Here is a 15,755-nt window from a genome sequence, read left to right as displayed (position 1 = left end):
AAAAGCCTTTTTAAAATCCAGGTAAATAATATCTACTTCCTCCCCTGCACCTAAGCACTTTGTGACCTGGTCATAAAAAGAGACCAGGTTAGTCAGGCAGGATCTGCCTGCTATAAACCCATGCTGGTTGCCCCTTACCATTGTGTTACCCACTTGCCCCCTGCAAATGTGATCCCTTATGATTTTTTCTAAGGTCTTGCTGAGATTAGAGGTGAAGCTAACTGGCTTTTAATTACCCTGATCCTCCTTCCTCCCCTTCTCGAAGATAGGGACCACGTTGGCCCCTTTCCAGTCCTCTGGGACCTGTCCCAAGTGCCACAAACACACAAACAGCTGCACCAGTGGTTCTGCTATGTCATCGGCCAATTCCTTTAGTACCCTTGGGTGAAGATTGTCAGGGCCTGCCTACTTAAATACGTCCAGCCCTTCCAAGTGCCCCTTCAGTAGGTTAGTGCTGACCGTTGGTAGATTGGTATTACTCTCACTCCAGGCTGAAGGCTCATTGGGAGGTGCATTTGTGTCCATGTCCAGGAAAACAGAAGCAAAGAAAGTATTTAAGAGATCTGCTTTTTCCATCCTATCACTTATGAATTGCCCTAGTCTATTCTGTAGCAGCCCTATGTTACCCTGCACCTTTTTCCTGCTCCCCGTGTACTTAAAGAAGGACTTTTTGTTATCCTTAATCTTTGTTGCCAACTGAGTTCTGTATCTGCTTTGGCCTTTCTCACTGCTTACCTGAAAGCGCGAGCCAAGTAGGTATACTCCTCCTTGGTGGCTGCCCACTGCTTCCACAGCCCGTAGGCCCCTTTTTTCCTCTGAAGGCTCTCCTGGATTTCCCTGTTCAGCCAAGAAGGTTTTTTGGCTCTTTTGCCTCCCTTTGCATGTACTGGGATGGTGTCCCTTTGTGCCCCAATCCTTTGAGGAACTTCCACCCTTCTTAGACCCCCATCTCACAGATGTGATTACCCCTCAGTCCCACCCTAACCAATCTCCTGAGCTTGTTGAAGTTGGCCTTCTGGAAGTCTAGCACTACTGCCCTACTATTTGTCTTTCCCACCTTATGCCAGATAGTGAATCCTATCAACTGGTGGTCACTATCCCCTAAGTTACCTTGTACCTTTAGCTCCCCCACCAAGTCCTCCCCTGAGGCCAGCACCAAGTCAAGTAAGGCATCTCCCCTAGTGGGACTGCATACCTCCTGTGTTAGATGCAGGTTCTGTATGCAGGTTAAGAACCTACGTGAACGGGCAGACCTGGCCGACTGCTCCTCCCAGCAGATGTCCAGGTAATTTAGGTTACCCATGACAACTAGGTCTTTTGAGCATACTGCCCTTGAGAGCTATTTTAAGAATTCTAGGTCTAACTCTTCCCCCCAGTGTGGGGGTCTGTAGTAGACCCCCACTACCAAGTCCCTTTCACCCCTACCCCCTTGTAGTCTGACCCATAGGACTTCAATTTGCCCATCCTTTACCCACATCTTTATTACAGAGGATGTATAATGTTCCCTAACATATAGAACAACACCCCCCCTTTTCTTCCCCAATCTGTCCTGCCTGTATAGCCTGTATCCTTCAGTGCTCACTGCCCAGTCATGGGTAGGGTCCCACCAGGTTTCTATTACACCAACCAGGTCAAGGTCTTTGTCAGGAATGCGAGTTCCTCTTGCATGTTTCCCATACTTCTAGCATTCGTATAGAGACACCTAAGGCCCCCGATAGGTGTCCTTAATATTCTCCTATCCTGATTCCTAATGGGCCCCTTAGTGCTTACCTGATCATTTCCAGCATGCAGTTTGTGACTTGTCCTACCCAATCTTGTCCTGACCTCGGCATCCCCATTCCCTGACAAAGCTAGTTTAAAGCTCTACATAGGAGGTCTTCCAACCTGTAAGAGAATAGACTCTTACCTTTTGGAAAGAGATGTAGGCCGTCCCATCCCAGTAAGGTCTTATCCTGGAAGTAAGGATCATGGTGTAGAAAACTGAAACCCGCACGGTGGCACCAGCTCCGAAACAGTGAGTTGACCTTCTCAATGCAGTTGCCATGGTGCTGGGCATGGCCACTGACCTGGAGGACCGATGAGAAAAACTACTTGTGCCCCCGAGCCTCTAAGCCTGTCTCCCAGAGCCATGTAGTCAGACCATGGGGTAGTAGTCAGTGGGCCTAATTTAAGTCTGGAAGCCTCAATCCTAGCTCTGGGCAGGCAGCATACCTCCCATACTGTAGAATCCGGGCAGCAGATGGTTCCCTTCGTTCCTCTAAGTGGGGAGTCGCCCACCACAATGACTTAGCATCTTCTCTGGCTGCCCAGTTGCCTCTCAGCCCACCTGGTGGTAGCTGTGGACGTGGCCCCCATTGCTGTACTCTCTCTCAGTGATGTTAGGGCATCATACCTGTTTCCCAGCTGCACTGGGGGAGTTATACCAGTAGTGTGACATCTATGTCTGCAACGTCTGGATCTGGAGGTGACTGTCTTCCATCCCCCACCCAGACCCCAGCCCTGCTGGTGTCCCTTACTCCCAACCCATAACCTGTCCTGCAGGTGCCCCTCACTCCTGACCCACATCTCCCTGCCCATTCCAGTGCCCCTCACTCCTGACCTACAGTCCCCCATTCCCCAGCCTGGCTGGTGCCCCTCATTCCTGACCTGCTGCCACCCCCAGGCCTCAGCTCCCCAGTGTGTGGGGAAGGAGGCTTGTGAGGTAGGGGGTCGGTGTGTGGGGCTGGGGGTGTGAGGGAATAAGCAATACCATAAGTGATGTGTCACTGGACCAGGGGGAGCACATGCCCCCACCCCAGATTTCTGTGCCCATACCAGGGCTTGGGGCTGCAGCGTGGCCAGACTGGCATTGGGTAGGAGCCACCTTCCCAGCCCAGTGGGCAGGACCTGGTACAGGGCAGGAGTGCCGCACCGCCATGGCCACCAAGGTGAGGTGCCCCCTGCCTGCCTGGCAGCAGTGGGGGGCACAACTCTGTGGAGTGTTGGTGCCTGGTGTTGGTCTGGCCAGGCTGTAGCCCTGTGTCCCACTGTGGGAACAGAAATTTGGGGGGGCTTGTGACACCCCGCTGCCCTCCCAACATATTGCCTATGTTCACCCAGCCCCCCTAATCCATCACCTATGCCCCACGCTGCTGCCTCCACATATCACCTGTGCCTCCCTGTAGATTTACCTGCATGAAGCTGTAGGAGCAGCTCTCCACCACACTGCCTGGTTGCATTGCTGACCACGTGTATGTGTGTGCATGCAAATGCACGTAGCACCCCTTGCCTCTGATCACCCTCCTCCCTCTCCCTGCAGCCCCTTGCAGGCTGAAACTGCCAGCCTACAAGAGGAAACCCATGGTTTTTCCAGGTTTTTCTCCTTTAGAGGGGAAAATCTGCTTTTTTCCATGGGAAATGGAAAACCCAGATTCCTGGTCATTAAGCAAAAAACCCACCAAAATCCACTATAAGAGAGTTGAATTTATAGCATTGAATATTGTACTTGTACTATGTTGTGTTGAATGTGTGCGCCATAGTTTCCAGTCTTCAAAACTGATTTGGGAACCTTGGTCTCATTGACTTTCAGTGAGACTAAGACTCCTACATTGTTTTGAGACTTTTGAAAAAAATACCCAATACATCTTAATTTTCTGCAGTATGCTATATGAAAATTGGAAAATCTTCATATTGGGATATTTCTCCACAACAGGGGTGGGCAATTATTTCAGGTAGAGTTTACTGAGTTTCGGGCTGCTTACTGAGTTTTGGCAAGCCATCAAGAGCCTTGTGACAGGCAGCCTGGGGCAGATAAATATTAATTTTCTAAATTATTTTAGGGGCCCCGCAGGCTGGATAGAATGCCCTGGTGGGCCGCATCTGGCCTGCAGGCCACATTTTGCCCACCCCTGTTCCACAATGATGTCATGTCCATTAAATATTTAGTCAGAAGCAGGGCAGAGACTGGTGAGTTAGATCATCATTGGTTTACAGAGTAGCAGAGTAGCACGTCACAAATTTTATCATATTTGTTTTCCTGTAAAAATTCCTAGATCTTGGAATCTGCTTGTCTGATTCTCCTCTCACGTATACCAAATTTAAACTGGCATACCTCCATAACTAAACTGGCATATAACTGACATGTTGTCAGATTTACACTTTTATAAACAAGAGGTAAATTAGGCCCTAGAGCCACAACTGAAGTTTGGATATTTTACATCTGACTAACTAGTTTTAACATGTTAATTAATATGGCTGTTTGGTTTAACAGGGCAGAAGGGTGAAATGGGATTGCCTGGTCCTCCAGGAGTCCCTGGACGTCCAGGTCTAAAGGGTGAACCAGGTTTCCAGGGATTCCCTGGTCCTCAAGGTCCAGCAGGTCTACCAGGCCCCCCTGGGCCACCTCTAGAAGGTCCTAAAGGTAGTCCTGGCCCCCAAGGCATACCAGGAACATCAGGTAGGAATGTCACCCATAACAGTCAACCTCTATCAAAAACTCTCTATCTTGCTGGCAGGTTATCAGCCTTTAGAATGTCTCAATTTCTGATCAGCTCTTTTAATATACTGTTTGGCTGACAGTTCAGGCCAAGTGTTTCTACAGTCTAACTTCTAATATGTTTGCCAACACCCAAAGGACTTTGTTTGCAAAAGTAGCAATATAGAAGAAAAAAAATTTTAAATCACAAATTCTATTAATCTCTGATACCTGGCAGCAAAATATAATACACTGATATATATATATACTTGAGATTCTCAGCATGCTGTCACAGCAATCATCTAGAGCAGTGGTTTTCAACCTTTTGTCATTTGAGGGCCCCTAAAAAATTTCGAACAGAGATGCAGACCCCTTAGAAATTTTGAATGAAGGTGTGGACCCCTTTGAATTGTAAGTGTGGGTATTTACATACTTTTGATTGACCATAGCTATCTTTTGTGGACCCCTTAGAGGACCACAGGTTGAAAGCCACTAATCTAGAGAGCACCAAATTGACTTCCGCAGCATCTGCCAAATGTCTTTGCAACACAGTCACTTGATCAACAAATTTCATTGTGCACAAAAATACAAGTAATAAACTCCATCGTTCTCAGACCCATGAAAATCAAATTCATGTTAGAATCACAGCATGAGCAAATTGGATAGCGGCCTTTTCATCTCAACCTCATGTATGCAAATCATTGTTCCATCGCGTCACACCGTTCCAGTGGACTCAGTGCACCACCATCCAGTCTTCATCTTTTCATTCCATGTTTGCATTTTGTTCCTGCATCTACTAATTCTGGGAATGACAAAATGCCATCCTTTGCTAACTTGGCTGAGCAGGTCCCTGGTATATTCTGGAGAAAGATTATTTGTTTATCTTGTCTACTTATAAATTATTATTATAATGCTTGTCAGAAATAAAGGGCTGGTTTAGTGTCTTTTCATTACTCAAAGACCTAGATTTGAAAGCAGTTAGTTACCAAAGTTATGATACACTTTTCTGCTAAGGAAAGGCAAAATGTTAAAATTCATTTGTTTTTATTACTTTTTTTCCCTTTTTTGCTGGTCCGCAAATAGAAAAATGGATATGATTTTTTAAATTAAATTTTGCAGGAATTTAGAAACTTTTCCACTAGTAAATGTTTTGCATGAGAAAAGTAAACACTGAGTTAGGACATTTGCAGAATGGTCATTATACTTATGTGAAACACATTTTTTCACCCAATTAATTTTTCAAAATGTAATTTTGTTAAAACTGGTAACATTCTCACAGCACATTTCAGCTTTGACAAAACACCACTTGCTGTAGTTCACTAAAAACTATGACAGTCCAGCCTTTTGATATTTTAGGGTAGAAGTGGTATGTAGGTCCTAAGTGTTATGACAATAAAGTCATTCATCAGACAGCTAGGTGCTTCCCCACAAAGATCAGAGCCTTTATTTAAAAAAATAAACAAGTTGCACTAAAAGTTATCCCCCATATAGAAAGTAACTAAATGATGAACCTCTTGTCATCCCATATTTTGCTGTGGGCCTCTTATCTTCTTTATGCTTCTCTGCATAAACAAAGTGATTACTGACCTAAATCATTTGGTGAGATCGGAGGCCAGGAACATCTTTTCATGTGGAGTTAGGTTATGTTAATTAGAAAATGCCAGTGAAGCTCTACTCAGCCATGTTTGTTCTCTTTCTCTCTCTCATTTCTGTTTTTGATGCATGTAGTATATAAAGTGAAATGTTTGTCTTGCTCAGTTGTGCATGGACTAATGCGGATAAACCAAGCTATTATTGCAGTTCTGGTACAATCGGCACTTCAGTCTTTTGTTCTAAATGATAATGTAGCCCATTGTTGGGATGCTGCTTTTGTAACATTTCAGCATAAGGCAGCTAGTCACAAAAGCAGCTGTGTTGCTGTCCAATTATCCCACTTCTAAGGAAATAAATAAAAACAAAGCTTGAGTGCATCCATTGTTTGTTGTTGACTTCTGGATCCATTCTAAGAGTAGTAGAAAATAACAGGGCAAATTCAAACCTGTGAGTTGCTCCTAGGATAAATTTGGATTGATGAGAGTGGGTCATTTTGCTACACCAGCAAAGCCAGATATCACAACACCGTTTGTATCCAAGTATTTGTTATTGACCGTGAACAATAATAGCTTGGCATTTGCATACTGTATGTGAAGGAATATTGAGCTAAATCTAAATGCAATGGTTAACTTAATTCTTTAGTTTGTTGACATTTCTAACAGTTTTGATGTTTTTCCCCTGTGTTAATGATGACCTTGGTGAACTTTGACCCCCTCCTCCCAGGTCCCTCAGGTTAGCCCCTTAACTGCAAATAGTAACTTTGCATGAAGTTGAATGTATATACTTCAAAAAACCTTTTTCGGTGTATAAATGTAGATCATTAAGACTAGGTATGCCAAGTCATTCTCCATCCCTTCCTTTGGAAGGGTACTATGTTGCCAATTCTTTTTTATTTTTAATTATTTAAACTACTCTTATTTGAGTGGGTTTGGCTAAAAGTGGCTCAAATAAGTACTTCTAATGTTTCGATCCCAAAAGACTTATGTGCAGCAATGCTGGTAATTTAAGAACCGTCAAAAAATGTTAATGACTCTGTTTTAATGCTAAATTAAAATATTTGCATGGTTATGAAAATAGCAAATCCTAACAGCAGTATATCACTGTAACAAAGCATGGTCTATTGGGTACCTCAAGCAGTATCAGGAGTGCTGGGTTGCATTTTGAATAGAAGATTCTGATCTCAAAATAACATCACTTTTACTCTGTCTTATTCCTGATAAGCAATCTATGCAAGTCTATCAACATGCCTCAAAATATATACCAATACCACAAAAAAAAATACAACTTACACCCAGAGCTAAAAGTCATTAAGTCTAAAGCTCCTTAGCTATGTTTTTTTCTGTTATCCAGAGTTACCCCAGATGAGTTCTAAACTTTTGGTATCCTAAGGCCCTCTGTTTGCTTTGCATAATACTGCCTATTTAATAATATTCTTGCCTTTAGCATTTCAATCCTAACCTGCCCCATATTTAAGGTAACTCTGCTATTAAAATTGTATATTTTATAAGCAGTTACCTTCATTTTTCTTCTCTTAAAATCTTCTTGGACAACATTAGTACGGGAGAGCCAAATGCAAGCTTTCAGACTGCCATCCCTATTGTCAAGGGGCTAATCCTTCAAAATGCAGGGTGCCTTTTTCCCTTCAATGCCATAGGCAGGTAGCACCTTATTAGAAGCTTTGTGCAGCCTGCAAGATTGTGCCTCTGGCTAAGAAACAAGTTTGTCATATTTTTCCCAGTGCAATTTAAAGGGAAAAGTAAGATTCCCTCCCTCCTTCCCCTCCCCACACACTCTAAATTCAGTATGCTGCACACTATTCCCACTCCTCCTTATATAAGCATGGTTTGCAGATTAGTTAAATTTTAAGTCTCTTGTTTTATCACCTGCAGTTGTTGATTATAAATGATCCCAGATGACAGGAGCTAGACCAAAAAAGGTAGTCAGACCAGAATAAGACTGTCTGCAGGGAACTACACCAGAATTATTGTGCTTTAAACTCAGACCTTATCATCATTGTCACATATAGGAAAGCCCTTTTTTTCCTGGCCTGATTTTACTAGTACATGGTGAGCAGAACTAAGGAGGCTCTTCCTTTGTCAGGTGCTATTTTGACTAAACCAAAGCATATTGCCTCCACCCCCTCCTTTCTCCGCAGAGGGGGAGTGTTTTTGTAAGCATTTAGCTTACTTCTGCAAACTTACTTTAATAGTAATCTGCAAACATGCAGCACCAGTTAGATCCCCTCAAGGTCCCAATATCTGCCCTTAAAATGAAAATGACTTGGCATTCCTAGGTAATAACTCTGACCTCTTGAAAGTTTTGCTGTGATGACTTCTCAGAAACAACCAATGTGATCTTAGCAATAAATCAAATTCAGTGTTAAGTGTCCACCTAGAGAATTAAGGTACCAGGCAGCCTCTCTTGTCTGGCTACCTAAAGAAACATCTTGCTCAAGATCATATATAAAACATTCATGTGGTTTCATCTTTTTATCCAACTATGGTTCTATCTGTGCTACAAACCATCATGTAGTGGAGCCTGGTACTTCAAGAGAGGCCCAGCATCAGTTCCATCTCCAAACAAGATATTCATAATCGCCAGACTCAGCAGAAACTTTCAGCCAGTTGTCCATCATACTTGTAAATCATAGCAAAACTTTGAGAGAATGAATTGCATTTTATGGGAAATTAACATTAACAAGCAACGAGGTGTCTTTGTCTTTATTTTTAACTCTTTTAAAGCTAATATTAATAAAGTATGACTTGCCAAGTATATAGAAAAATAGATCATTGAGATAAATCAGACATGTATTTATTGTATTTTTAGCTGAACATTGCATGTTACAAATATGTCAGTCGTTTCACTGACATTAAAATATGTACATGGCACTGGATCTAAAAAATGTATTAATTAGGGAGTATGGCAAGGGAGAATATCAGTAATTGCCTGCATTGCAAAAGGAGGAACTCAGATTTCTGAGTGTGTTACAGCTTTTTTATCAAGAGTGAACAATACCAACAGGAGAACAAATTCTAAATATATATGTTCATCTCCTGTGTTATTTTCTGTGTATTGAATTTCTCATACCATCTTCAAATACAGGGGGTGGGGTCCATTTTTTTCCATAGCCCATAAGCTTTCCACTCCTCAGCTTCCATTCACAAGTGGCATTCAGACCTGTGCGGTAGGACTGAAGTGCTGATTAGTCCTTTGCTAGCTGTCCTCCTAGGAGTGAATTTCACCCAAAAAGCCTGAGTCTCTGGCAGTTTAACTACGTGTCCATCAGACTCCAGACCAGTGAAATCCGAGTATTGTCAGTGAAATGGTTTGCATAAGACTAACTGGCAGCTGACCTCAGCTGTAATATTAAAGCAATAACATGCTCTTCAGTAAAGCTTTAAGTTCCTTGTTTAATGAAGAGTGTCATGTTGGCCTTAGCAGCCTAATCACCAGAATAAGTTGTATGAGAAAATATGCACCTGTGTTTACTCATGTATGTTTTTTGCATGCATGTTGATTACCTTGTAAATACAAAATATACTGGTGAAATGGGTTATTGTTTAGTGTATATGCTATCATCTGTACTACTTCTAACTAGCAATCTTGTTTTATACTGTGTGTGATGTCTGATCCTTCTAACATCGATCATTGGGCTTTGGTGAACTCTGATCCTTCCAGGTCCTCCAGGTTAGACTCTTCACTCGGTCAATTTGTTTTACTGTATTGCATTTGTCACAAGAGAAATGGGTGTTTTCTGTAATTCAGGGATGATATTTTTAAGGGCTGTGGTTACCCAGCAGTCTTCATGCTTACAGTTAGCATTCCTGAGAAGGTAACCTGTCATTCTTTTCTTGGCATGTGTGTACTACTGGACCCATTTTTCTCTGAAAAGAAACACTTGTATGGTGACATGTTTCTGCAGCTGACAACTGCAGGACATGTTGGAAATGTGGTATAAAAATCCTGGTGAATTAAAAAGAAAACTGTATCAGGGGTTTAATTACTCAATGCTCTTCAGAATTGCATGTGGTAATCTAATCCATCAAATCCATTCTTCGTACATGTCTCTATGACAACTTTAAAGAAATTATTAAAGGTTTCAGAAGAATTGAAAAGCTGATACATTCATAAAATCTTATGACATTATTAGCAAAGAGAAAATTATGCAAAGAGAGAATCCTATTTATTATCTTATATATAATTTCAATAATAAATCATATCAGCGCTTTCCAGTTACTTGTTATGCGGTTTCTATTTGCTACAAATGGTAAAAGTGACCCTCTATTTTTCACTGTGGCACAAAGATGAAGTGGTCTGATTGGGTCCCTTGGTTTCAAGAACACTATGTGAGCTTGAGCTGCTGTTTTGAACTTATATGTAAATATTGATAACAGAATACTTCATCTTCACTATCATTGACAGCACAATGTAATTTCCAGAGTCTAATCTAAACGCTCCTACTTTTCAGTGGAGAAATGTTGTTGGATTACATTTTTTTCCTTAAGCATACACATGGGACATGTGTATCACCTCACTGCTGAGCCTGAGATGATGTTCAGAAACTAGCCCCACTGACTTGTTCCCACTGTGCACAACCTATCCTGGTAACTAGGCAATGACAAAAAATAGCCCAGTGCAGGGGGAGAAGGAAGTGAAAAGAACAGCCCTGGGGCTGGGGCCAGTGGTTGGTTTTCCCAACCCCAGGGCAGTGCAAGGGAAGTGGACACAAGTTTCATGCACCAGTTTGATCTAAATTGAACACGCCTGGTACTAGATAGATCCAGATTTATCTTAAACCAGGTTCTGCAATTTTTAGACTGTGTTGTGTGCATGGAACTTGTGTTCTGTTACAGCTTTACACTGATTGCCAGTCACTGAGACAGGGTCCGTAAGTGTAAGGTCAGCACCAGGACGATCTAAGTTTAAATTGGGTGGCCATTTTGAATCCAATTAAACCTCCTGAATGTCTTGACTTAGCCACAGAGGGAAAATAATTCAAACTAATGTAAAACCTCTATTTGGTTTATCTGGTGAAATCCACCTGATGATTGGAGATGACAGAGATACTTGAAGGAGGCCTTCTCCCCTGAAGTTGGGTGTAAGGAAAGGTTCTCCCCTGATCTGCACCACTGTCTCTGTTGCCACCCTGCACTGGGCTAGCCTTCAAGAGAAGCTGGCTTGGGGTCTCCTCAGGCAAGAGCCAAACTCAGCACTGAACACAATAGGCTTCTGCTTCCCTTAGTGGTAGTAGCAAACTCTCGTTGCCAAAGGTGACAGCATTTTACATTGTTGACCTGGTTCTGATAGTGGCCTTAGAGGAATTTAATCAGTTGAGGTAACACTCAAAATAGAGAACATCATATGTGCTCCCTTTTAGACTGGCCCCCGCCATGCACTCTTCCTTGGGAGAAAGGTAGAAGCTAAACTGCAGTCTTCTATGCAAATATAATGAATATAATGAATGCACTAATCTGAGGAAGGCTGACATGTACTGATCTATGAATATCTGTTATGCAATGTCAAGGTCCACCAGGTCCGGAAGGTCCCCGAGGACCCCCGGGAAGTGGAGGACTTCAAGGGGAAAAAGGAAACCCAGGTCTGCCTGGCCAGCCTGGCCTGCCTGGTCTGAAAGGAGATCAAGGACCCCATGGTCGTCAGGTACAACGAGGATCTTCTAGCAAGGAGTGTTTCATTTTTAAATAGATCCACATGTGAAGCATTCTAACTGGAAAAATAATTTTATCATAGAGTGAATGTGGAGCCAGACAGTGGTTTCTAACACACTGGGCCCGCCCAGAGCCTGGCCTTCAGTGAGGGAGTGAGAAGAGGGTTGGGGGCATCTGCATCCCTTTCCCACTCACTGGACATACCTTCATAGTGAGAAGAAAAGTAGTTAATGCCCCACTGGTTCTCTGCTTCCCCCTCCTAGTCCCATCCCTCCAGCCGCCATGGGAGTATGCCAAATGTGTCTACCATGGTGGCCTCTTGGATGTGGTCCTAGATAGAATAAGGGAGGTGAAGGCTGCTGCACCTTAGGGGGCAGTGGCTGCTGAAAGCCCATGGTGCTGTTGGCTGCCTTGCTCAAAGCTTCCACATCCACTAAGGTTATTGCAGAGGTGGGCAAAATACAGCCCACAGGCCCCACCCAGCCCAGGTGTGGGGGGCAGGCTGGGCGGTGGTGCATGTGGCTAGTCCCAGTGCATGGCAGGGCAGGGGCAGCACAGTGGCCGGGCTCACTTCCCAGCAGGCCCCACAGCAGTGGCTCCTTCTAGCTGCTGCTGCCACCCCTGCTCTACAGCCACCACTGGATATGGCCCAGCTGCCCTGGCATACTGGCCTGTCCGCCCTGCATGCACCACAGGGGGCTCCAAACGGAGCAGGTGGCCAGGGTCTCCATGGAGACTGGTTTGGGACCTGCAGGGGCAGGGCAGACAGATGGAACTGGGGAGCAGTGTCCGGGAGCAGGATGGCCGGGTGGGGCAAGGCTGGAATTGGTATCACAGGGCAGTGACAGTGTGGGGCTGGGGCCTGGTGCAGAGACTCAATGAGCGCCAGTTCCGCAGACAGGGGCATGCAGGGAGTGGATCACAGCTCTGCCCTGCGCCCCAGCTCTGTGCTGTCTCCACCCTGTGATCCTGGCCCCGGCCCTGCCCACCTGTCCCGTTCCCAGTGGCACTACCTGTAGCCCCATCCCAGCCATCCAGCTGAGCACTCCCTACCTGCAGGGATCCTGGGCCAGTCTCCATGGAGACCCTGGGATTGCTGAGCGGTGACAGCACAGGGTCGGTGCCCAGGGCAGGGCTGCAGTTCGCTTCCTGCATGCCCGTGCCTTGTAAGCAGTGCCCATTGCAGGGGCAAATTGTACACAGGGAGCAAATTGTAGCTCTGCCCAGGGCCCTGGCCCTGCATTGTCACTGCCCAGCAATCCCAGCTGTGCCCTGCTGCGCCCTGCTCACCCATCCCACTCCCAGATGCCACTCCCTGCCCACCTGCAGCCCATCCCATCCACCTGGCTGAGGACAGGGCAGAGCCACTTACAGAGTTTTGGTGAGTTGTTACGGAGGGGCGAGGGGGAGGTGCTGATCCAGCCTGCGACAGCTCACCAAAACTCCCTAAGTGTCCCTCTGTCCCAAAGACTTGCCCACTCTTGGGTTAGTGGAATCCCAGAGATTCTTGCTTGGTCCCATCTCACAGCTTTTTCTTCTAAGACCCTTGGTGAGAGGAGTAAATAACTGTGAAGCTTATTTGTTTAGGGTGATCCTGGTCGTCCTGGTCTGAATGGAATGAAAGGTGACCCTGGGGTTCCAGGTGTTCCAGGTTTTCCAGGTACTTAAAAGACGTTTCAGGCACAGCCTGAAGAACTTGCCACTGGCCCCTTGTAGAGCCTGCTCTGGGCACTCGTGGCACAACATGCCAGGGAGCATGTTTTCACTGTTTCACTGCTCTGATTTGCCATTTCAGGTATGAAGGGGCCCGTTGGACCTCCAGGACCAGTCGGCCTTACAGGTAGTCAGGGCCCAGCAGGCCCACCAGGTGTGTATCATGGTGAATGTTACTACCATCACCTTACCTTCAGTGAAGTAGGACTGGACAGAAAGGGGTGGATCTGACTTCATTCTTGAGATAACTTTCTCAGCATGGGCAGAAATATCCCAGCAGTGGAACTTGGCTTCTTTGTGTGGTAGTCAATTTAAACCTCTTTATAAAATAACAGACTTCACTCACTGCTTCTTAAAATTCTTTCTTCACTGCCCAAATACAGGAAGGCTCCTTAAAACCTTCCTCTTTTAAAGGAGATCAGCTGTACAGGAGTGCAGTAACTAGCAATATCTCCATCCAGCACTTGTTCTGCTGAGTTCTCATTTGTGGTTGTTCACTTAAGGACACCACACAGCTAAGGACTTTATCCAAGTCCAGTAATGGAGCTGATTGCATTCCGCATACCCTTTGATCTGTGGAACAGCTTCTGTAAGAGCCAGTGTTGCCTCTTCTGCAGGAATGTTCCCAAGAGTAAATATTTGTCTTGAACCTCTAGTTGCAGTATTCTCTGCATTGATCAGTTCTCTTCTCACCACTGGTTTCACCTTTAAAAATGAAATGGCTGTTCAGCTAATCAGATTGTCTCTTACAGGCTCCTTCATCTTGGCTTGTCCATACCTCTAATATACACTTGTTTTATTGCAGGTCCACCAGGCTTACCTGGCCCCACTGGACAAACCCTTGTATATAAAGGTGATCCAGGTCCTCCAGGAGCTCCAGGCCAACCTGGAGCCAAAGGGCCACCTGGATTGCCAGGCCCACAAGGACTTCCAGGTATGATTCTAGTGAACTGCAGGGTTTGTTACTTGTTTTTTCTGTTTTGTTTGGTTTTTTTGTTTTTCACATGTGGCTAGCTGAAATCATAGCTGATCACATGCCAAGCCCCCTGCCCCCTGAGCATCAAGTTAGCAGGATGCATAGACAAACCTGTAAACTCAACATGGTGAAATTTAAGGGCCTCATTTACAAGAGATATAGTAATCTCTTCCAGTCTTAAGCTGTATGAGAAACCATTAAGTTAGGTGCTTGGATTTATTTCTTGAGACTTTGATGTGTTTGCAAGAATTGAATTTTCACTTGTCCATTTATCTTTTCTAGGCCCAATAGGACTTCCTGGGGATGCTGGGCGAGATGGACTCCCCGGTTTTGATGGTCCAGCAGGGCGCAAAGGTGACAAAGGACTTCCTGGCCATCCAGGTATGATAAGTACCTGAGTTCCTGTTGAGGAGAAAGGGGGTTGGTATGTGAAAGCAATGATGCTTTAGTTGGGAATTCAGGCAAATATTGGGACTTGGACCCTCTCTTGCATGGTTTGTGGTCAAGTTGCATTCTGAGAAACAAAGCATCTCAACAGGATAGACTTTGTAAGTCTCTTTCATAGGGCATCAGATACCAACTTCCAAATCTACGAGCCACTGTCTGGTATCAAATGTGCAGATTCCATCTACCCCATCTGAGCATTTGTAAAGATTGCAGCTTTTGATTAAGTGCTGTGCTGTTCATTGGGCACCTCAGTCACACAGAGAGCTGTCCAAGATGTTTATCGTGTGAAGTGTTGTTTTGAAGTGTCTGTATCCAGATCTCAGTATTCAGCTTGACCCACACTTCTGTCAAGGTCATGCTGAACGGGGGACTTGTTTGGTGTTTGTATAAAATGCTGTAGAAATACGTCTGACCTTTCCCAGCAGTTGGCCCACTCTGTTACTGCCCACTGGTTTGGTTCAGTATCCCCAATCTCTTTGAACAACTTGTGGGCTTCATGTACAAACTGTTTTATGACTTTTGAGCCTCTTGATCCTCTCATTTGTTTAGGTCTTCAGTTAATAGTTTATGGAGGTGATTTTTGTTACCTCTTATCTCCGTTGCCAGTAATGATGTTAGGGTCTGTCTTCTTATATCACTTGGTCTATTTTTTGGTCTAATGCCCAAGAGTACAGGGAGTACATCTGTGTGTGTGTAAATTGTGGAACTTGTTACAAGTCTCAGTGCACTGTTAAGTAAGTACAGTGTCATGCTTTATAGTATGCCGACTTCTGGACCATTTAGGAACACAATATTCTGCTGAGGCATATACCAGGGGTAGGCAATCCCTGGCATGGGTGCCAGCGTGTGACACATGAAGGCATTTTGCTTGGCACACACGCCTCAGGGTGGACATCAGAAAAGGGGC

The 15,755-nt window shown here is 44.7% G+C and overlaps 1 protein-coding gene across 8 annotated transcripts in view; it reads left to right on the top strand.

The window, feature by feature from the left end:
* The window catches only part of COL4A5 (collagen type IV alpha 5 chain), a 117,843-nt gene that overhangs the window by 92,110 nt on the left and 9,978 nt on the right, over nucleotides 1-15,755 (top strand). For 5 of the 8 annotated variants that reach the window (XM_025215389.1, XM_025215386.1, XM_025215385.1 and 2 more), the window contains 8 exons: nucleotides 4,250-4,435; nucleotides 6,770-6,778; nucleotides 9,725-9,733; nucleotides 11,571-11,704; nucleotides 13,300-13,372; nucleotides 13,508-13,579; nucleotides 14,231-14,359; nucleotides 14,684-14,782. In XM_025215389.1, coding sequence (XP_025071174.1) covers nucleotides 4,250-4,435; nucleotides 6,770-6,778; nucleotides 9,725-9,733; nucleotides 11,571-11,704; nucleotides 13,300-13,372; nucleotides 13,508-13,579; nucleotides 14,231-14,359; nucleotides 14,684-14,782 — 711 coding nt within the window. The remainder of the gene's footprint in view (nucleotides 1-4,249; nucleotides 4,436-6,769; nucleotides 6,779-9,724; nucleotides 9,734-11,570; nucleotides 11,705-13,299; nucleotides 13,373-13,507; nucleotides 13,580-14,230; nucleotides 14,360-14,683; nucleotides 14,783-15,755) is intronic. The other 3 variants (XM_025215390.1, XM_025215388.1, XM_025215387.1) reach the window with 2 other exon arrangements.

Source organism: Alligator sinensis, unplaced genomic scaffold (genome assembly GCF_000455745.1).
Source record: "Alligator sinensis unplaced genomic scaffold, ASM45574v1 scaffold646_1, whole genome shotgun sequence".
In the NCBI taxonomy this organism is placed as follows: Eukaryota; Metazoa; Chordata; order Crocodylia; family Alligatoridae; genus Alligator; species Alligator sinensis.
This window is presented reverse-complemented; position numbering and strand designations above follow the sequence as displayed.